This window comes from Lagopus muta, chromosome Z (genome assembly GCF_023343835.1).
Source record: "Lagopus muta isolate bLagMut1 chromosome Z, bLagMut1 primary, whole genome shotgun sequence".
NCBI lineage: Eukaryota > Metazoa > Chordata > Aves > Galliformes > Phasianidae > Lagopus > Lagopus muta.
Window position 1 is genome coordinate 41,388,231 of NC_064472.1, and position 23,782 is coordinate 41,412,012.

The 23,782-nt window shown below is 42.1% G+C and overlaps 1 protein-coding gene across 1 annotated transcript in view; it reads left to right on the plus strand.

Moving 5' to 3' along the window:
* The first annotated feature begins 9,628 nt into the window (after window positions 1-9,628).
* The window catches only part of DAPK1 (death associated protein kinase 1), a 94,982-nt gene continuing 80,828 nt past the window's right edge, over window positions 9,629-23,782 (plus strand). The window contains exons 1-2 of the mRNA XM_048932137.1: window positions 9,629-9,850; window positions 10,023-10,169. Of these exons, the coding sequence (XP_048788094.1) occupies window positions 10,108-10,169 (62 nt within the window). The 5' untranslated portion in view covers window positions 9,629-9,850; window positions 10,023-10,107. The remainder of the gene's footprint in view (window positions 9,851-10,022; window positions 10,170-23,782) is intronic.

Sequence of the window (23,782 nt, forward strand, 5' to 3'; positions counted from 1 at the left end):
GGGGAGACTTTGTTGTGGCCTTCCAGTATTTGAAGCAAGCACATAAACAGGAAGGGGAACAGCCACTTAAGAGGGTGGATAGTGATAGGCCAAGGGGAAATGGTTTTAAACTGAGACAGGATGTTTAGTTTAGATATTAGGAGAAAGTTTTTCACACAGGGGTGCAACAGTGATTGAGCACCTGTAAGGAAGGCAGGGCCAACTCAGGGGAGCTTAAGTGCACACTGTGCACCTGAGTGACCAGAGTGAGTGGAGCCAGGTCCCACTCCTTCCCAGATCTCATTAGAAGGTTGGCAGTAGAAGAAAGGATACCTTACTGGAGATTCCTGCTCACCTGAGGTCTTCTGAGTGTAAGCATCTTCTTCCCTTTATTTCTTGCATTTGCTAGTTGTTGGGACCCCTAATATCCAAAAGGAGGAACTCCTGGGGGAAAGCCTGGGTTCCCAGTGTCAGACTGCTGCATAGATTACTGTAGAATTGGGACCTATAAGGGATAATGATCCATTATTAAAACCCCTTCCAAGATAGCAGATTTTTTGAATAAATTAGAACAAATATTCCTAACAACAGAGGAAAGAGTAGTAGCAGCATATGCTGTAGCATGGCTGCTACTACTAACTATTAATGTGTATCATTCTCCTAAGCAAAGATTAAAAGATGAAAAGGAGCTTTTAAAAGACTATATCAGACAGTTGGAAAATAAAGTCACATTTCTGGTGGGCCGAACTGCCTCATCTTTTTATGGCATTTCCCCTCTACAATTAAGGACTATATCATCAAAAGGGAAAAAGGACTTAGATCAACAGGATCCTTGGATCTTAGTTGAATCTAAATATAAAAAGAGAATTAAGCAGACTGAAATGCAACAAGAGGATATGGGAACCTCAGATCCTCTAGAAATAAGACCAGTAATTACTCAAAACACAAAGAAAGTCCAAGACGGACCAATAGAATTGTCACCTGAGCAGCAGCACCTGCCCACATTAATATGACAATTCCCATACACAGCTGCTGACAGAGCATACCAGCTTGACTTTTAAGGTTATGAGGGCTGAAAGCATGGTTATTAACGGACCAGAGATTTCTGAACTTGCATCCATCACCACACACCTGGCCCTCAGACAAAGTCTATATGTGATTGTAATGCATAATGAAGAAAATCATTCTCTTATTCAATGGATAATGGCTGCATGTAGAATCACATGGCTAAATAAAAGTGATGTCTCAATAAATACTGGTCTATGAATGTTGATGGAAGAACTTCAAATTATAACAGAGAACTGGGAATGAAGGAGACAATTTATGATGGTGCCCTTAAGAGTCCAGACCTGGTTAAGTTCTTGGCAGGGATAAGGGACATCATCCTACAATAAGCTCCTTCCCATCAGTATGGAACACTAGTGTTCATACTAAACCCTTTGGTAACCTCAGAGGCCATTTTCCAACAAGCTGCGCAATTGGTGGCTGATCTAGAACAAACAGAGCGCCTTCAGACCAGGCACAATATCCTGACCTCAGAAGAGGAAGAGGTCTTCTGTATAAGTAAAACTAGGAAACCCACCCTAGGGGCTTCTCAATCAGAATCCACATAGGTATTCCAAAAACAGATGTTCAACAATTTAATCCAGGCTAGTCTTCAATCTGCAAAGATTGATTGCCCACCCAATCATGTCCTTCAGATATAGAAGGAGCTGAAGGAAAATCAAAAGCTTCAAAACACCCCTAGAAAAAGCAGGGGTAAGACTTACTTAACAAGTACCAACAAGAACATAGATCTCAGAAGATTTCATAGCTCCTAACAAAAGGAAAAACTCTCCTCAGGTGACCAGGACCACTATGCCCAAGCCACTTAAGGAAAAGAACTGGAGATTGCATGGCTACTTGCATGATAAGAGATGCCAGCTCCCCTGCATCTAGAGGCCTGTATAATCAATGAGCATACAGACATTATTATTAAGAAATACTCAGAAAAGTCAGGTTAAACTTGCTATCACACCAAAGAAGAACAGATGAAAACTTACCTCATCCTCAGCTCACTGAGAAGACTCCAAGAGGAGTGATCTCCAAAAAAGATCCTTCCCTACTGGTTGTCAGCTCTTAAATGGCATCTATGAGAGGGTGGAGCCAGAATTCACCTGTTCTCCCAGGGCTGACTCATTGCTCACCTCAGATGGTCAATCAGAGATTCAGGCCATGATTCAGCAGTTCCCATACAAGGACCCGGATGGGAACTGAGGCCCTTTGCTAGCTTAACTATTTTTTGGTCCCTGAAAAACAATTGGCTGACTACTCTTCATTACAGGCAGTACAGCCAATAACCCAAACAGCTGAAATTCTAGTTAAAATGACCTTGCAAATTCAGGGTATTTATACACATTTATATATAATGTGGATATTTCATTATCCACATTAACTTTTTTTCCTTTATGTGTGGGTACTCTGAATTTTCTATTTGGTTCATGGTTGAGATAGTAGTGATTTTCCTAGAAAAGGAAAAGGAGGAAACAGATATGAAGGTAAGACAGCATGTGCTGCCTTGTTCATATTGTGCAACTAGTCAATATATCACCTATCATTTTACAATAGTAAAATGCAGTACTGATTATTTCTAATTTTAAGCATGTGCGTCTAGATATCAGCAGGTCATCCAAACTCGAGTTTTACTGTGCAGTGTGCTGTACTGTTACTGTACTGCGTGGACAAACTGGATCTTCATTTTTCCTGAAGAGCTCATGAAATAGACTGAGCATTGCCAACGACTTGCAGAATAGGCTTCCTTGATTTCTTCTTTCCAATGTAGGTTTATTCTTCCCTAACAGTAAAATTCACCATAAATTTAAACAAACACTGTTATATAATGGATGGGTTTTGTTCTTGTAGGGAAGTAACCTGTTTGAGCCTGAAGTCAAAACTCCAGAGGACATCCTCGTGATACCTCAGGACAAATATTTTGTCTCCCAGAGAATCTAATTCTATATGCAACATGGAGTTATTGTTATTAAGAGCAATATTTTAACTAAATGCAACTACAAATTACACATTTACCTTGCTGAAATTGCTTGTTAAGAAATCTTTGTCAAAATGTTTTGAGTAAACCTTTTCAGAAAGACATAGTCTGGCAAAAATAAAATTTATCATTTGTGGATTTCTATTAAGTAAATACACAATAGCACAAACTTATGTGGAAGAATACTTGCAAAGAAGCTAAGCCAAAGATATATAATTTCTGGTTAGTTCTAAATGCAGTTAGTTATTATCCTTGGGTCATTTGGAAGACGTTTTTGTAGTCTTAATTCAGAATCATGGAAAGACACAACTACCATGGATACAAACCTTCCTTTTCCACTTGTAGTTCAATTTTTCCACTAGAGAAGAGCTAGTGTCAAGGGCGTCATCACAAAGGGAGTGACATTCAACTTTTGGACAACCTGAGCCCTGGAGCGCTCTGCCAGGACTCTGGGTCTGGACTTTTGCACAGGGAGATGATGACATGTGCATTTAGACCCTCAAGTAGCTTAGATAATCTGCTACTTGCAGCTCAAGTCAGGCATTCAATTAATCATCTTGTCAAAGAGCTGCTTTGTGGGGATGTATGTGATACAACCCCTTCTGAATAAACACATGAGTTAGCAGTTCCTAGATTCCCTTCAACTCTCTGGGGGGATGGAGCACATTTCTTTCTATAAGAAACTTACATATATACCTGGAAATTACAGGAGGCATTAATCTTTCTGGAGTGCTTCTGGAAGAGCAAATCCCATCATTGTCATTATGTTGTCATGTCTGTGGTTTTCAAAACACAGCAATGAGACAAATTACAACAAAATTTAACAAAATCATATTTTACTAACTAAATCACTAAGTAGCTATTACTGCAGCCTGTCCAGTTTACCCTGTCCACTGACATGAGTGCAGTGACAGTGTTGAATACACAGAATCACAGAATGGCCCGGGTTGGTGTCATGCTTTTGTTTTTTGTTTTTCAGTATTCTGCATCATAACATCATGTAGTGCACTGGAGTTAAAGTGTTAATGCTCCAATTCCAGGTACATATTCCCCTATACATTTACAGAAATCATGGGATCTGGCCTTTCTGGGTAGGGCGGTCTCTTACTGCCTTGCAATGGGTGCTGGAGGGTGCTTTCCTAGCCATTCCAAGATTTTCAGGTTTGACTTGGTCTCAGGAACTCTCTCTCTCTCCTATCTTATTTGATTTATTAGTCTCAATTTCAACTAGATTGTATTATATAGTGTTATCTTGCATTCCAATATCATAGTTAGTAAAAGAAGTTTTCCTCCAAGATCATTGCTGCATAAAACCATGACAGTTGGAAGGGACCTCAAGGATCATAAATCTTCAACTTCCCTGCCACATGCAGGGCCACCAACTATTTCATTTTATACTAGACCAGACTACCCAGGGCCCCATCCAACCCAGTCTTGAAAACCTACAGGGATGGGGCATCCACAGCCTCTCTGGGCAGCCTGTTCCAGCACCTCACCATTCTCACTGTAAAGAATTTCCCCATGACATCAACCCTAACTCTAACCCTCAACTTAAAACCATTTTCCCTTATCCTGCTGTTATCTACCCTTTCAAAGAGTTTACTCCCCTCTTGTTTTCAGGCTCTCTTTAGGTATTGAAAGGCTGCAGTGAGGTCACCCCACAGCCTTCTTTTCTCCAGGCTGAACAAGCCCAACTCCCTCAGCCTGTGTTTGTAGGGGAGATGCTCCAGCCCCCTGATCATCTTTGTGGCTCTCCTCTGGACCCTCTCCAGACCCAGACACAGTACTCCAGATGGGGCCTCACAAGAGCAGAGTAGAGAGGGACGATCACCTCCCTGTCCCTTGCTGGCCACCCCTCTTCTGATGGAGCCCAGGATACCATTTGCCTTCCAAGCTGCAAGAGCACATTGCTTGCTCATGTTAAATTCTTCATCCATCAGAATCCCCAGGTCCTTCTCTGCAGGGCTACTTTCAAGGACTGCTCCTTCCAGTCTCCATCCTGCCAGCCTCCATCCAGTCTGTATAAATGTCTTGGATTCCTCTGGCCCAACTGCAAAACTTTGCACTTTGCAATGTTGAACCTCATAAGGTTCACCCGGGCCCACTTTTCAAGTCTGTCGAGGTCCCTCTGAATGCCATCCCTTCCTTCTACCATGTCAACCCCACCACTCAGCTTGGTGTCGTCAGCAAACTTGCTGAGGGTGCACTCGATTCCATTGATGTCTTTGATAAAGATGTTAAAAAGCACCGGTCCCAAGACAGACCCCTGGGGGACGCCGCTCATTACCAGCCTCCACCTGGACACAGAGCCATTGATGACCACCCTCTGTCTGCAGCCTTTCAACCAGTTTCTTATCCATCGAGTGACCCACCCATCAAATCCACATCCCTCCAATTTGGAGATAAGGATGTGGTGGGGGACCATGTCAAAGGCCTTGCTCAATACTTCTTGGTGAATCAATTTCTTTTTGTCAGCTCCTTGCTTATATATATTTTTTTCTTTTTCCACTATACTGTGACATTTGTAAAAAGAATATTTGGCATGTTTGGAGCTCCTTTTGTAATAGCAATGCCCTGGGTTTGCCCAATCTGTGTGTCTTAACTATACAGAGCATACAAAATAGCAATTTCCTGGGGCTGACATAGTGTGCTTCGTGAGAAATGAAAATAGGTATGGAAAACCTGTGAATCAGCACAGAAAACATCACACATTACCCAGGAAATTGTTTTTATAGTCATGTCAGAAGCAAACACTGATCTCTTAAAAAGAAAACCATATGCAAAAGAAACAATAGCCTTTCTAAGTGACTCACATCTTTCACTGTCAGGTCTATCTTACATTATTAGGGGAGGTATTTTACCTGGTTGATGGAAACAGACCAGCCAGTAATCTCAATAATATTTATTGTACAACAATGTACTTAGCATACCTGTTTGTCTGTTGTTGTTAGTGATGTTTTTTTGTTTGATTGTTTGTTTTTGTATTTGTTTCTGTTTCTTTGTTTGAATGTAGAAAAGGCTGCCTAGATGGAGTGGAAAAGTGTCTGAGAAGTGCTGTGAATCATGGAGCTTGCAGAAATATTGTAGCTTTCCTTTCACTAAACAGTGCTTGGACACACAAGGGCTCTCTACAAATTCTAGTTGTTCATAATATTTATTGAGAAAAAGAAAGCTTATTTTATACATAGCAAAATATATGCATACTAGTTGACACAGTAAACTGGCAGGCACAATCCAGCCCTTCGCAAATACGCTTTTTGTTATAAATCTTTGTACCTAACCCTCTTTTATTTAAAGGTAATCTTACCGGAGTCGGTGCTGCTCCTGATTTACAGCAACATAAGCAAGGAGTTACTTTCACTTTATTAGTTCTGTTAGCAAAGTGTGGCCTCAACATTGCCGAGTACAAGGGGACAATCACCTCCTTGGTCCTGCTGACTACGCTATTTCTGATACAAGCCAGGATGCCATCGGCTTTCTTGGCAATCTGGACACACTGCTGGCTCATGTTCAGCTTATTCTCAGCTGAAACCCCCAGATCTTCTACCTCCACACAGCCTTCCAGCCACTCTGCCTCGGTCCTGTTGTGGTTGTTGTGACCAAAGTGTAAAATCCAGCACTTGGTCCTGTTGAACTTCATCCCATTGGCCTTAGCCCAGTTATCCAGCCTGTCCAGATCCCTCTGAAGGGCCTTCCTACCCCCCGGCAGATTGACACTTCCTCCCAGATTGGTGTCACTTGCAAATCTGCTGAGGGTGCACTCAATCCCTTCATCCAGGTCATCAACAAAGATACTGAGCAGGACAGGCCCCAGTGCTGACCCCTGGGGAACACCACTCATGACTGGTCACAGCTGGTTGTAACTGTCTGGACCTGGCCCTCCAGCCAGTTCTTTATTCAGCAGAGAGTGTATCTGTTCAAGCCACAGGCTGCCAGCTTCTCCAGAATACTGTGGGAGATAGAGTCAAAGGCTATGCTAAAGCCAAGATAGACCGCATTTCACAGAATCACAAAATTGTAGCAGTTTAAAGGGACCTCTAGAGATGAAGTCCAACCACCCTGCCAAAGCAGACTCGCTACATCAGGTTGCATAGATAGGTGTCCAGATGGGTCTTCATTATCTCCAGAGAAGGAGACTACACAACCTCCCAGGGCAGCCTGTTCCAGTGCTCTGTCACCCTCACTGTGAAAAAGTTCTGTCGCATATTGGTGCAGAACTTCTTATGCTCAAGTATATGGTCATTTCCCCTTGCCCTGTCCCTACAGACCACTGAAAAGAGGCTGGCTATATCCCTTTGTCTCCCACACTTTAGATATTTATAAACATTAATAGGATCCCCTCTCAGTCTTCTTTTCTCAAGGATAAAAAGACCCAGGTTGCTCACCCTTTGCTCATAAGAGAGGCTCTTCAGGCCCTTTATCATCTCTGTGGCCTTCTGCTGGACTCTCTCCAGTCTTTTTTTGTATCAGGATCCCAGAACTGGATACAGTACTTCAGATGAGGACTGACCAGGGCAGAGCAGAGGGGGAGGATCAGCCCGCTTGACCTACTGGCCATGCTTCTTTTAATACATCTCAGGATCCCTTGGTCCTCTTGGCCACCAGGGCACATAGCTGGTTAATTGCCAACCTGTTGTCCAGCATGACCCTCAGGTCCTTCTCCATAGAGCTCCTCTCCAGCAGATCATCCCTCAACCTGTACTGATACATCCTGTTATTCCTTCCCAGGTGCAAGACTCTACATTTGCTTTTGTTAAATCTCATCTGATTTCTTACTGCCTAGCTCTCCATCCTGTCCAGTTCCTGCTGAACGGCAGCACAGTCTTCTAGAATGTCAGCTATATTTCATCCAATGCAGTGTAAAACCTGAAAGCATAAACTGCAATCAAAATTGCTTAACTGCATTTGTCAGCAATTGTACTTTATTTTTCCCATTCATCACATGTGCAATCCAACACCTGTCTCCAGAAGCCAAGAATAATTTTGAAGGTGCAGCTGGCAGGCTGGTCTTCTACCTAGACCAAGGACTGCAGGAATGCCACCAAGAGCATAGTATGTACACCCTCTGAAATGGTCTGCACCAGGTGCCACCTGTTGAGTATCCCCCTAAAGATGCAGAGATGGTGCTCTGAGTGGCAAATGTCTCCTTTGCACTCACACATGCCCTGGCACAGATTGGCCACTAGGCCCACATGCACCATGCGGAGCACAGCTGGTGCACTGCTGCTGCAACAGTGTTCAGACACAGCTGTTTCTGCAAGTGAAGGGCCTGAGCGCTAACAAAACCCAGGCCTAGCAGCCTAGCCTTCCATAGAGCTATTAAATAAATGAGACAAGCACTGTAAGCAATGCATTTTTTCTGCTGATGCTATGTATTTAGGTAATTTTCTCAGAAACAGTGCACTGATTCCACTGTGAGCACTTGTCTAAACCAACACTGAGTTTCCAATTGCTTTACTTGGTGCAGGGCTGTGTTGCAAGGAACACCCTGAGCTGCATACATGAGCAGTGATGGTAGTGCAAAATACATGTGACAACAGGTGCTACTCCTGCTGAGCCCAGGGCCATCACAAAAACAAGAAAAAATGTGAAGATTAATCACCAAAAAACTCTTTGGCTGGCTGCAGTGATTGTCTTTGCATCCATCAAAGAAGAAATCTCCAAAGCCAAAAGGAACTTCTGAACTTTTACCAATGCTTGTCAAGATTCTTGAGCAGTGCAAACAATGCAACCACCTCAAATGTGTGAGTCATGAGAACCTATTAGAGACAAACACATAGAATATGGGATGTGCACAGGTCTGCTTACCTTGATCCTGTATAACACAGCCGAGAGCAGTGCTACTCTGACTGCTTCCGTATCGGTTGGTGCGGTGCCTGCGGTGCACTCCTTGGAGGCAACATGATGGAACTGCACCTCACAACCACTATGCCTGTGCCTCCATTTTATGGACGACAACATTTGGGGCACATAAAATTTTGACGCTCATCCAAGCCCACATCATGACTTTCTCATGAGATTTCAGGCCTTTGCCCACCTGGTGCTGAGCTTAGAGAAGGCTGGGCTCTCACAAATGCTAAATGGAGTGAGCGTGACAACGCACAGCTGTGTTGAACTCTTCACCTCTGATGAGCAATCCTCTTTCTGAGAATCACAAAGCTCAGATGGGAGCTGAAAGCTGCTCTGTGACCTGACGTCATGCACTCCCTCAGGGCTGAACAGCGCAAGATGAAAGGAACACAGCAGCTATAAAGAAACGTATGCAGCTAAGTTCCAACCTAGCACTGGGCTATACGCTACAGAACAGGGCAGGCCAAAACCATGTAGCCACAGAGCACAGGAAACCAGGGAAGGGCAAACGGGCAACAAGCAGGCAGCATGGCAGCAACAAAGCAATGGGTTTCACGTGGCCCAGCGACACAGAGCCCCACGCCGGGTACAGCCGTACAGCCCTACAGCCAACGCCCGGCGCGGAGCCAGCTTCCCGCCTCGGCATAGCAGGGTACAGACGGGCCGCGGCCTACGCCCCCACACAATGGCGGCTGCGCACGCCCGACCGCCATCTCCCAGGGCCGGGCAGCGCCGCGGCCGCCGCCCGCTCTTCTCGGCGGGGCCGGGGGCGGGGCGGCGACACTTTCCCATTGGCAGAGGGGAGGCGGCCTTGTGCTGTGCCTGGAGCGACTGCATAGCGCTTGGGGCGCCGTTCCACGAGGACGAGGAGGCAGGGGATCGAACGATCGAGTTCCGACCGACCGGTCGTGGGGAAGGCGTGCTGCCGCCAGGCAGGTCCTAGCGCGACAGCCAACAGGGCAACTCCTTCCCGCTTCGCCTCGCCGGGGTCAGGTGCGGGGAGGCCGGGGAGTGCCCAGCCGCTGCTGGGTAGCGGAATCGCGGTGGAATGCGGCGGGCGGGTAGGCGGTGCCCCGGGGAAGGGGCGGGGGTCGCGGGTCGCGGGAGGCGGGAGGCGGGGGCGGTGCGGACGAGGGCGGGCGTTCACATCCGCGCTCCTCCGTAGGGCGTAGGGCGGCCCCGGCGTGGCGGTGATGAGGGCGTGGAGCAGGGGCTGAAAGTGGTGGTCAGCGGTGTGGCGCGACGCTACCATGACGGTGTTCCGGCAGGAGAACCTGGAGGAGCACTATGAGACCGGCGAGGATCTCGGCAGGTGGGTGTGGGGCGGCGGCGGCGGCGGCGGGGACAGAAGTTCTCATTGTGCCGTTGTGGCCAGTCTGGGAGCTGCGGAAACAGGGCCGGCAGCGGTGCTGGGGCGCGGTGGGCAACGGGCAGACCCGTTCCTTCGCCCTGCGGCTCAGCCCTTCGAAGTTCGTCGTCCTCCCCGCTCCTGTAGGATAGGGTTGCGGCATTTCTTGGCGGCACAGGGCCGAATCTGTGTCCGGTGTTGATGTCAGCGATTGCAAAGCTCGGACAGTGTCACGTTACTGCAGGGCTGTGCCGAGGGCAGGGGATGCCCTGAGTGCCCCGGGGGTGGCGGTCTGGCGGCCCGGCTTTGCCCAGGGGGGCTCTGAGCCGTGGGACTGCGGATGGAAAGGAGCGGCATGTTATCAGGGACGCTTAAAGGAACAGTAGCGTACTCGTTGTGCAGGCACATGCAGAACCTTTTTCTACATCAGGTGCCTGTTGGACAGCCTTGTCGTACTGACTTGTTGGATATCGTGGTAGAATGGCATGTGGTATACTGAACCATAAATTTCAGGTCCGAATTCTTTATTTAGGCTTGAAAAAGATTTTGGGAAGAATGTGTGAAATGTTCTGGAATTCAGTTTTCGGCTTCTGGACTACTGAAACTGGCACCATGCTTGTGCTTACAGACATGGGTACTTGATTTATTTTACAAGAGAAAATAAAGACAGAATCAGAAATTATCTATTGTGTTTTCTTAAAATTCTTCACAGAGAAAACGGTTCTAGCCTGCTAGTTGTGGAAATGCTGAGCTTGATATAACCCCTCGTGTATTCCTTTTAGAGGGATGGTGTCAGTGCAACCCTTGGTCACCAACACCTGTTTGTGATAAAGAGCTGCTTCCTTAACAATACTCGCATACAGAAGAGGTTCCATAAGGACACTCACAGAGGCAGCGTGTAAAAATATGAGGATTTTTCCGTACAAGCATGCTTCAGAAGTCTCATGTTAACTCCAGAATGTAGCACTGAAGATGGGGAATTTCATTTTTGAAGCATGGGGAAGTGCAAACACTGAATGATGTTATATAGTATTAAAAAAAAAAAAAAAAAAAATCAAGTGGAGTTTTTTAAATTATCTGAATATCATGTAATAAAGTTCTGTAAAAAACAAAAATAGTTGCATTAATGTGATGAATTACAAACAAGGTGTTGCAGTACCAAGGCTGTTTGCTTTTCTCCGTTTTAGTGGTTTATAACCTTGGCATGCAGTTTAAACCTATAACATATAAGAATTTAAATGAATTATTTAAACTGTATTTGTTTCTCCTTAAAGTAAATGTAACAAAGAACCTTGCTGATTTTTAGTGACTATTGTGAGAAAATGCTGATTATAAACATAACCAGATGTGTGGGTTTCGCTTTAAAAATAAACGGGCTGAAGGAGTTTACGTCAGTACCACTCTGACAAATACACATCATTTCATAGCTAAGTGCTGCCATAAAATAGTAGGGGTAAAGAAATCTCAGCACAGTTGTTGAGCAGTTTAGTTCACTGATGCTTTTAATTCATTTTTGAACTTAAGCTTCCAGGGTTGCTTGAAATACTCTTGTAAATCCTATTTCTTTCTCTTGCTTCGTTCCCCCTTAGGCTCATCACCTTATATTTGCAAATAAATGTACTTGCAAATATCAACCCTGAGTGAGGCTTAAAACTGAAGGATCAAGTGACTATTAAAAGCACCTAAGACTTAGAATTTTTTTTTGTATTTATATGAGCACCTGAGTCATGATCTAACATTTGGCTAAGCGCTGATGAAAGGTTCTTTTTTTTTTTTTTTTTTTTCCCCTAAATCAGTTTTCTCCCTTGTTAGGGATGAATTCATTTATTTCCACTTAGTTCACAGCAGCAGTGAGACAAACAAGTAGGTAAGCAAACAGATTAGTGTTGGGCTGTTTCACTTTTTATTTATTTATTTTTTTTTCCACTAAGGAATATTTTCATATATGGGTCCTGAAGCTCCTAGACTACCTGCCTTTTGAGAATGCTAATACTTTGGTATCTTAATGTTTTCACTATTTTATTTTTTTTTTGTAATATATTTTGCTACCTCTATTGCCTTGTAATACTTCAGATAGTAACTACAATAAAAAGTAGCTTTGCTATTCTAGCAAAGGTCTCTTAAAGAAAATACGTGGATTGTGTAAATGAAATTTCTGATCAAAGCTAGTAAAGAAAGTTTTTAAATACCTGCTTGCACAAAACCTGCAGGTGGCTGAAACAAGGGAAGAAATAATGGCATGCTTTGGCTGAAAAAATGCACCACTCAGTTTTACGTTATTTCTCAGTGGCATTGCGAAAGTAATGAACAGTCATTCTCTCGCTAAAGTGTTGAGTTTTATTCAGTTCTTTAGTTTGTTTTGATTTATCATTACAGAAAATAAGAGAAAAAGAGTTCAGAATTGTGAATACTTGTGGGATCGTTCACTTTTTTCATCTTGCCTCTACATTAATTGTGCAGATAGCTTTGTGATTGCTGAAGTAGATTTACTTCTTTTGTCATGTTTAGCTTTTGTACTGAGTATCCTGAGTCTTGCCAACCAAATTCTGTCTTTGGGACGGAACATCATACATGGAGACTGTGCTCTTGACCATTGTACGCGTTGTTCTGTGTACACTTTTTTTCGTCTTACAGATTTAGTGGTATGTATCAGTCTATTAGCCCGGTGTAAGTTATTGTGTTAAATAATCATCTAACCGTGATATTTCAAAGAATGTCGAAGGTTCTGATCCTGCTGGGTTAAAGATGATCATGACGGAGTAACAGATTTGCTAAAGCAGGTTTATTCATTTTAATTCTGCCTGCAGTTGCAAGCCATCTGACTGTGCATTTTAAATACCCTGCTGCAGTGCCTCTGCTTCAGTTTGCCCAGAAGATGGGAATTAAAGTTCATCAGTATTAAAAACCTTACCATGGGGAGGATGCAAGGAAAGACCTTGAAACCAGATCAGACTAATAAAAATGAGTTTTCCTACTCTTCCATGATTTTGCCCAGAAGCAGTTGCTGTGAGAAATGGTGCATTGCTCAGGAAATTATTGGGAGTGGTATCCAAGCAAAGCTACACTATGTACATCATGTTTGTTTATATGAATTGAAATGACTTGGTTAATAGTCTTAAATACTGAATTCCTCTGCCTCTACTTTTACTTTTTTTTTTTTTTTTTTTTTTTTTTTTTTTTGCATTAAACTTTTGAGTGTTTCCTGAAAGAGCTGCAGATTTCTGAAATGTTTTGGAATTGTAGAATGGCATTTGTGTTGCACGGTTGGTTTGCTTCTTATTAATAGGGCACCCCTGTTGTTTCAAAAAGTAGGAAGAGATATCGGGCAAATTGAAACCTCAGTTGTTTGGATCTTTTGAACTCACAAGTGAAACACTTTCAACCATTGTTGAACAAAACAATGTATCTCAGCAGCTCTGGAATCAACATGCTTCTGCTTGGTAGCTCAGTAAGCAGAGGAGCCGCCAGGGTTAGCTTACTGCTTTCTGCTGTTATCTAAGGTATCTAATCACTTCACCATTTCAGAGAGGAAAATGCATAGGGTAATGTGATGAAGGTGCTGATGAGAGAGAATAGGCAGTTGTGGAAGCGTTTGAAAAATGTTCTTTACCTTTAGAGCATTCAGCTAGAGAAATCTTTTTTAGGCAGTGTGGGATCTGATTTCAGTAGTAAGCAGTGAGTACGTAGGCAGAAAATATATATATATGTGTATATATATATATTTCTGGTTGTTCATGCTTCAGTTTTCAGAAATGCTCATTTTTAGGGCTGCAGAGGCTGTCCCTCACCTATCCATACACTGGAACAGTAATTACACTGCACTCTGGTGTTGAGAGGAAAGAGAAAACAGTGGACAAAAAATGCTTGGATGACAACTATAACATGACCTTCATGGTGCTTTTCAGGCTTGCCAACCTGAACAACTCATACTAATAAGCTGATTTGCAGAAATTGTGCACATATTGTCAAGTTCCGTTATGAGATACACAGCATGTGAAATTCCTTCAAGATGATGCTTCCTCTCAAACGGCCAAGCTGAGAACCATGCCAGCTGTCTTTTTAATACTGTCATAGGGTGATGTTTTTTTTCCCTTTAGTTATCCTACTAGAAAGTCATGATAAGGAGAGGAGCATTTTGAAGGATGGTCTCGTAAAGAAAGCTAGAAGTATTACATTTGTCTAAAATTTTTAACTATGTGTGTGGAAACTTCAATTTCTGCTTCATCAGATAATCCTACCAAATCACTACTTAGTTTGCTCTCTTGAAAGACATGCTAACCTTCATTTTTGTGCAGAGACAATACTACTGAACATTGAAGATGGGTAGCAACCCCTGGAGCAGTGTTTCCCAAGTTAACTTGTGTAAGCTTTGCAAATATGAAATTCATTACTTTTGTAACTATGTATGCAAATTCCAGTAATACATGATAGTGAATTGCAATAAATTGAATGGGCTCAAACTGTTGGTGCCAGAGCTGCTACTTGTTTAAGACACCTGAGTGGCTGATGAAGCCCAGCTTGCAGCAAAGAGCTATTTCAGTGCTATCTCTGAGCTGTGTATGTGTTGTATCAGTATTGTAAGCTTTGAGAAGCTGAATATTTAATGCTTGCCTTGGTAACACCAAGCAAAGCAAGTCCTAGCCCTGGTGGTTGCATGGGGACAGAAAAAATAATCCTCTAGCTGTAGAGCATGGTTGTAGGAATTACTCTTCTGGATCTCATCTCACTTTGTCTCAAAGTCATGCCCCAAAATAGCTCTATTTGGAAATGCATAATAAACTGCAAATTGCAGATCATGCAGGCTGCATGCAGCACAGCCACTAACAACTGTTGCCTTGTAAAACGTGTTGAGAGGTGTTGCTGCAGGAAAATCACAGGAAGTACAGCTGCATTTTGGTGTGACAACTTCATTCTTAATGCATTTTTCTGTTTGGAGAAGTGTCTGATTTATAAGACTTTTAAAACTAAGTGTAATCAAATCTACCGATTATTATTCATTCATCTAAATGAATGTAAATCTGAACTCATCAGGAAGTAGATAAAAATGTTTGTCTTTGATTTGTCTTCTAGGTAGGTTCAGTGAAGTATAGTCAGCTCCTGAATTGTTGTGCTGAGAGTGTGTTTAAACTTAAATTTGTTCTTTCCAGCTTTGCATTTTTGTTTTTCTGTGAATGTGGAAGTTTTTTTGGCAGACTTTTTTCTCATTTCTATTTGCCTTTACAGATGTTCAGGTAAATCTCTTCCCCTATTAGAACTGTGCGTGCTAAATAGAATTTGGCATGCTTGGTTTAGGAGGAGGCTGAGGCTCCATTTTCCTGAGAGTTGTATGCCAGGCCCAGTCCAGACTGTAGCTGACATGAGTAGTATCACTTTCCCCTGCTGAATGTTCCTACCCACTTCTTTGATGCGAAGATGCTGTCAAAGAGAAGAAACACCTTATATTTAACTTACGGCCACAGTTCACACTCAGATCAGCTGAAAGCCCTTTGAAATTTCAACTTGCAAGGAAATCTCTAGAAATCTGCTTCTAGTTAAACACATGGGAGGAACAGAGGTAAAGAACCATGGTATGAAGGCAGAACATAAGTTGTAAACCAGGAAATAAAGCTGAAAATAATGAGAATGATGGAGAGAACTGAGGCTGCAGGGAAACCTTACCAGGCAGTTTTTAAAGTTGGTAATGCATTAAAAGGTCTATCAGTTTTTGGAGGAAATTGCATATTTCCTGTGAGAGCCACAGCTGGTCCTTATGACCAGTGTTCTGTTTTTGGCTGATTTTTGTTAGCCTTGCAGCAAGCACACACAACTTCTTGGCATATTTATATGTTATGGAGGAAACATATGTCAGTTAGAGCAGTGATTTAGTAGTTTCTGTTTCCCGAATGATAGTGTCTTGCATAGTAGTCTTATCTCAAGTAAAACTTCTCTCAAATTGTGTTTTGACACCATTGCAGGAAGATGGGTGACCCCAAGGAGTACTATCCAGCAAATCTGAAAAGCATTAATCACCAGCACAGTAGATCTTTCTTAATCAACACTAGCTTATGGAAGTGGACAATGAGAGTTTGCATCTCAGGGTTCTGGAACTGAAAGTACTTCCTTGTGTATCTTCATAATGTAGTACGAATAGAGTAATGTAAATGGTGTGAAAGTTAGTGGAGCAGACTGTGAGAGCCTCTGTGAGATAGCCTAACATAGGTAATTTTGCTGCAGTCAGATCTCATAACTTGGGGCTGATATTGCAAGAGTGGAGCCTGCTTGTCTTGGTCAAGTTGTTGGGTAACATTCCTATCACAGTGTAGAAGGATGCGATTTTTCTAAGTGCACTGAAAGGATGAAAACGTTTAAGGAAATGAAGAAACTCTGATCTTGAAAGATCTAAATTAGATTTACACTTCAGTATTCAAAGGTAAATGAACAGGCTGGAAATTGAAATGCTGCTGGCCTCCAGGAGAGCGAACTTCAGGTTTCTCTTTGAAACAAAGTTGGTTTGAACAGGGAACCTAAATTGTTCGAAGACTGAGCTTGTTAAATTAATGGGGTGTTTATCTTGACACTATTGTGGGGAAGGAGGAAGCTGATAAGTATTTATTCTTGGTGGATCTTTCAGATCAGCTTTCAATCTCTCTTCTATCCAGGCATGTTATCGTCCTTGAGGATGTTTCCTTCTTTATGAAGGCTATTATATTTTAAGCATGTTAGAATATTATGTATTTTTTTTTGGTTGCTTCATGCATTGATGTCATGGTGAGTGTCTTCTAACAGGTGCATTTCCCCTAATCCAGAGCAGTTTACATAGTTTGGCATTGTTGTGAAGCCCTGCACTGAGTAATCCATTTGATGGTTTGCAACCTTTTGGTTTTGGTTTTAACATTTTATCCCCTGCCCCTTATTCCACATTGATTGCATAACCAGATGTGACAGATGACAACTTCTGCTTGAAGATGCAGTAATGGGGAGGAAGAAGCATTGCTGCGTGGCTGCCTAGACTGTGTATGTGCATTCTCCACCACCAGCACAGAACTTGCAGAGCAGTGGTATGCCACTTTTTAAAGGAGTAGGTTGCTCCCTGAATAGCCTGCCTGCACATTTAAGATGCTGCAGGTGTTCAGAGCGTGTAGTCTGTACTTCTTTGGAAGAAAACTAGCTCTTACCAGGTGATGGTGAGCATACGAGGGTATATCCGCACCTCTGGAGAGTTTGCAGTCAGTGTAAATTATAACCGTGCTTACAGCCTGGTCAGGATAGTTTTATTGGATTCATTGCTGAGCTGTTCAGGGGAATGAGCTGTTGAAAAGGAAAAAAGCATTGCTGTATGCTGTGATCTGCTATTTGTGCATTTATTGCTTCAGCTCAGTGGTAGGATTGCCTTTAACTAAAGTAATCTACTATTATTTGATTTCTACTGTATCTTTTTTAGTGAGCTATCAGTTCAGTTATAAATTTTTGCCATTTACCTGAGGTGGTCCTGCTTTCTGTCTAGTATGTCATTTTGTTTCTGGGCTCTTGTACTTTTCTCAGCTATATCTCAAAGAGCATCTCTCGCAGACTCACTATAAGGTGTGAGGTGTGGGATGGTGTGTGCCTCTGAAAGTGTTTGCTGAGAGTGCCTTGCTTGTGAGCGTGCCTGTGGGGCCAGGGATAAGGAGGACCAACATCTGGATATACAGTGTTCTGAAGTTACTACCCTTACAGGAGAAAAGAGGAAAGGTGTTCATTTTCTGGAGTCTGTGGTGACATTCAAGACATGATTACAGAGAAGTGAGATGGTTCCTTTCATCTCTCTGGTCTCAGCTGAAATTTTTAGTCTCGATTTGTGTTGCAGGTTGTCTACAGCTTAGGAGGACTGTATTTTATTTCTGAGATGGTGCCTCTTAGTCTTCATTTTCTAAATGACAGGAAGAAAACTAGTGTTAAAAAATTAAACTGCTGAGATCCTGTGCTCTCTTGAGTGCACACTTTGTTTGGTGTTTACTGTGCTTATTTATGTAGGTGTCACTAGGCACAGGTAACTCTTATGTTACTTGATTGTATTGCATTCTCTTCTGGCACTACTTGCAGCTAAATTATTTTGCCAAGTTCAGTGGAGATTTAGTGGTGTGGAATCTGTTTCTCCTTGTCCAGACTGGGAAATAATATTGCTGGATATTTTAGTTCTAACAAGTTCTTGGCCAAGATCCCATGACTTCCAGTAGTTCCACCAAATGAATTGGCAGCTTATTACTTACTAAGAAAACCACATATATGACAGTCTGGGTCATAGCATCTGTGAAATGTTGGGTTAACTCCCAATTGATTTTTACAGATTTTTATGAGTGTGGCATGCAGGCTCTTGTTCATAGCTGGTGAAAATACATAGCTAATGGTGGTAACTGTTGAATAATGGTGTTTTGTATCTGAGAACTTGTTCTATCAAATAGCGTTGTCGTGCTCTTTGTAACTGTTGTGGTTTCCATTGAAATAACTAGGAGGTATTACTTTTGGAGCAGCAATCTGCGTAGATCTGCTGTATGTTCCCTGGGAAAGGAAGGCGTGCCAAGGAACGGCTTAGTCCATTGTGTCTTTGTAATTCTTGTTGCTTTCTATTTGAAAGGGCCTTCTGATACTACTTCACATTTCTGCTGAAAAGCATTGCTTTTTCTGCTTTTGTTACTAATTACAGCATTAATTGAGGAACAGATAGTCCCAGATTACATTTTACGAAGCTGGTCCATTTCTGGTTTCTCTTGTTCCTTCTTTCCATTATGTTTTCCTCTATGGATGCCATCAGGTAGCTCCTGGGGAGCACTGCAGTGCCTCCCTCTTAGCCTGCTGAGGTGCCCTTAGAGTGTGGCCAAACCTGTCCCAAGGAGAGACCTGTGATGGTCTTTGTCCTCACCTGCCACACTACCCATGCAAGGACCACTGGCATGATGAGTGGAAGGGGAGCATGTGGACCTCCATGCCACTTCATGGAATTGCTGCTCTGCGCAGGGGGAGAAGCCTGACTGATTAAACCCAGGTTACAAGGGCTGTGACTGCATGGTCTGAGCATGTTTCTCATCGCGGCAGCTATAGGGCAGACAGGCAGGCCTTCCTTTTTGTGGAAGTCAGAGGGGGCCATTTGCAACTTTTTTTTTTTAAATGTTCTGAATTCCTAAGTGCTCCAGCTCATCTGTGAGTGTGAACAGATGTAAATAAAGACTAAAGGGCAGGGAAAGCAGACAATTACTTGGTTGTAAATAGCAGCTCATAAAACAGTGATGTATACAGTCAGTTACTAAGGCTTTTGGTATGAGGTTTGAGTATGTGACAGAAACTGAGCTTCGTTTGCAATTCTTTTAATAACAGGTTTTGGTGTCTTCCTAAAAAACTTACTTCAGTCAAGGAGAGGCATCACATTTGCCAACACAGATTTTCTTGGAAGGCATCAAAAAATGATGTGCTTATAGATTTTATTGCTTGGTGTATTTCTTGTTGTATGTAGATAACATCAAATTAATAACTGAAAGGGGAAAAGTAAAAATTTTTCCAAGCCAAGTATAAGCTTGTGGTTTTATGTGTTTCTTCATGTTCTTGTACTGGAATTTAATAAAACCTGTAGATTTTGCAGTGCTTGTTCATACCCAATGGGAAGTAAAAATCGTAACTTCAATCGTATCTTCTCTTAAGAAAGCATAACCAATTTGGGGGTTTTGCAGTCTGTCTTCATTTCTGTTTATTGTCTTTCTAGCAATTTTGCTGATTAATCAGTATGCTGTCATACTATTACATCTCTCTTTCAAAGATAATGGAAAAACAACTCCTTAACGTAGCCGTTTTATATATCTAATGACTGTTTCTCTGCTGTGAATGCCTTCCAACATTTAGGCAGGCTAACTTAAGAAGTAGTGATAATTTCTGAGCTGGTTTACAAATTTCATGAAAAATCCTAAGGGAAAAATAAACTCCTAAAGAGCAATAGCAGTATTAAGATTCAAATTCTGTAGGGGTTGGCACAGTAAATTATGTTCTTTGTATATATTGCTATTTACTTAGGCATCAATCCTGTACATGCAGGCTCCTTTTCATTATTTTAAATGGTGGTTAGTGTAGCGCTTTTTAAAAAGTAAATCTATGCATTGTCTCACCTTATTTCTGGCTTTTTCATTTCCATCAGAGATGTAGCTATTATTTGAACTGTTTACAAGTGTGAGTACCCTGGTTTTCATATGATAAGATGGTTTCTGAAAAGGCTTTAACAGATGTACATATATTCAGACCAAATGAATTCCAGCAAGCTCCAGTGCAGGCATCATCATTACAAAATGGCTGATATCCAGCTGGCCTGGAAGTTTTACAGCCATACATACTCCCCTAGCTTATATAGTAGATACTGCTATGTCTAGTCATGGATTCGCATTGGTATTTTAAACCACTGTATCTATGTGTAGGCTTCTGTCTGAAGCATTTTCTTGAGCCCTTACTTGGGCAATTAAAATAATAGTTCTTCCTGTTCTGGAGTTTTTTAATTGCTAAGTAAAGTGCTAATGTTAAGGGACTTGACATACAAGGCCTCTTCTGTTGTCGTTACCTTCAAGCTACACAAGAATGGTAAACATGTAAAGAATGATGTATCTGCTTATGCTTACAAAGTGATATCCATCAATTTGTTATTCCCCCTGCCCCCCTCTGCACACACACACCCCAATAATGCTGCAGTAGTTCTTGTGCCTAGGCAATAATTTGATCAGGAAAAAGAAACGTCTTGGCATTGCTCAGCCTCTTGTAAAAAGTTTCTTCAGTGCTGATAACTTGCATTTCTTGCCCTGTCTACTGGCACAGCAATAAACATGCAAGTCTAGCATTATACAGGCCATATAAGTGATTGCTACATAGATGATGTGAAACTGAAGATAGTGCTGAATTGTGTGCATACAGGAAATGAGGGAGGTTTTGTCTGTGCCTGTTTGGTGTGTGCCTCACACCCACCTATTCTAACAATCCTAACAATTTGAAAATGCAAAAAAAAAATTAATTTTAAATGGCTACTTTAGGATTTCAATTGTTTATTGATTGCTATAAGTTTTCTTTGTAGCTCTTTGTTTTGTATCTGTAGTAATTTATGGGTTTCCAGCAGGACAGAACCATCAGACCTTCAGTAATGGTTTTTGATTTATTTTTTTTCAGTGCACCTTCTTTTCTAAACAGCTGCTGTCAGCATAGATCCAGAATACTTCTGTTCAGTCCAGTTTGCATTTCAAAACCCAAATGTGAATAGGAAAAAAAAAAATTGATATGAGAATTCCTGTTCAAGCAAGGGAATATGTTTTAAGAACTCCACATCAGTATGCAGTATCTCTTTGTTCTGATTATCAATAACAGCACAAATTAACTTATTTACCTGCCTACTAAGCCACATTAATCCATTGACAAAAGTGTAATTTAGATTTATCAGTGCAGTACTAGTGAACAGATTGATGTAAAGAAGTTTCTCTTTGATGGTTTTTTTGTGTGTGTGTAGCTTGGACCTTCGAAAATACTTTCTCTAATTGTACACAGATGCCAGTTTTCCTGTGCCAGGAATGTTCCTTTTATCCACTAAAAAGTTCTAGCAAGCAACTCCTCTTTCTGGCAAGGGCTTTGTAAGTTCTTGAGAGTTAAAATAAATCTTCCTGCACCTTTTTAACCTCCTCTTTTCCGCCACATGCTTTCTTCCCTTGACCTTCAGCTGTGTTAAACTAATTTTAAAGGGCACAGTTTGCCCTAATTGCTTAACAGAGTATGATCACGGAGAAATCCCATATATTGTCTGCTAACCCTGCGGTCATAATTTCTTTAAAATCATGTGTTCATTTGACAGAGTGCATTGATGGGAAGTCTGTGTGCTGATGTTGTCCATGGAGGATTTAGCAGCTGCATGATCTCTTTTTTTCTTCGTTGTTTGAAGCACCGTTGACAGTGCTACCTTTTCTGCTTTAAAACCACTTACCCTTCATTCTTCAAGGCACTTAAAAGAGAGACAGAAAATTGGTGTCCAACTGAATCACAAAACCCTGCTTTGCTTTTCTACCCAAATAAAAAATATGTGGGTGTGACTTCTTGTGTGATCTTCCCTTGAAGACTGAAGACAATTTAGGTGTGAATGCAGCTTGAACTTGAACACATAGAATTAAAAGGTAACTGCTGTCAGCCTCTCATTCCCAAACCCCTCCAGTGAGGTTGATTGCGGCTCACTTGGGCTGTGGGTGCTGGCTGCCAGGCCTGTCACAGCCCTTGCCCCACCCTGAGTGCCAAGTGGAAAACTGCTTTCCCTAGCTCCTTTGTGAGGCAGATAGCTGTGCATGGGCAGATTGGGAGTTAGACTTCTGTTTATGATAAATGAAGTCATATTAAGTGGGAGTGCAGGGGTTTTTCTAGTTCACAGAATGACTTGGTTGATGGTGAAACTAGCCCTTTGAAAAGTATGGTGCAAGTAAAAGCATGAGTTTCCTAGCTGTGTCTGGATTTCTTAGGTAAACTAATTGCATGCTATCGGTTTTGAACTGTTTCTGAGGGCTAATTGTGACGCTTTGTCCTTGAGTGGTACCTGCTAGCTCTTACTCCCCTGCTGGAGTGCTGGGTAGGCATCAGTGCCATCACCACACTCCATGGGAGAAAGAAAGCTGATGTTGGACGGCTCTTTGAGCTCTCACTTTCAGACAAAAATAGGGATGAAAACTAACTTTCTATTAATGGTACTTCTTGTGCTAGGTCCAGTATTATTTTCCCACTTACGTATAATTTATTTTTTCTGTATTCTGTAATACCAAAAGAACAAGTTCAGAAAGCAGTGTGACTGCTTGCCCTTCTGTCTGTCATGTGTATTGCATACCTTGTGACTGCAAATTAATAAATAATAAATTGGTATCCTTCCTTCTGTGCGCTTCCATTGATCTGTAGTTTATGTGCTACAGTCTTAAGCTCCAAAACTGTCAACCATACACCCATAAATGTTACTGATGTATTGTTTTGCTGGTAGTTATAACAGCAGCTGTTGGGGCTCGTTGTCCTCACATGAGGAAATGTGGAAAAAACAAAGAATCCATGTGGTAGGGTTTATGAGGAGAGATGCAGCCCATCCTTGTGATAAGCAATGCAGCAGTTTTGAGTGATGAAACTAACTCAGATGAGATAGTGTTTTGGAGGGGGGATTTTTTTTTATTTTTTATTTTTTAAGCCCTAACAGGGCTTCATCTCACCAGAACACTGGTGAGAGTGTGAAGCGAGTACCTGAAGCATGCCCAGAACTGCTGGCTTAGCTTTGCTGCAGCAGTAACCGTTCATTTGTTTGTTCATTTTTAGCTTGGGTACTCTCCTAGCAGAACACAGAATTTGTTTCTAGTACTTGTATCTGCACCCCTCAATTTGCTGTCTTAAACCAAAATATGCGTTACTACACTTAAGCCTCTTAATGTTTTGCTGATACCCTTTCTTCTGTGATGTTCAAGCAAGTTTAGTAATGTTAGGTGAAATTAGGAAGCCTAATGGCTTTTATCTTTAAAACAAGGGTGGAGGAGGAGAGGAAAGAGACTGTTTGTCTGTGTGGATGTACAGGATATATGGTATTTGGTTTTCTA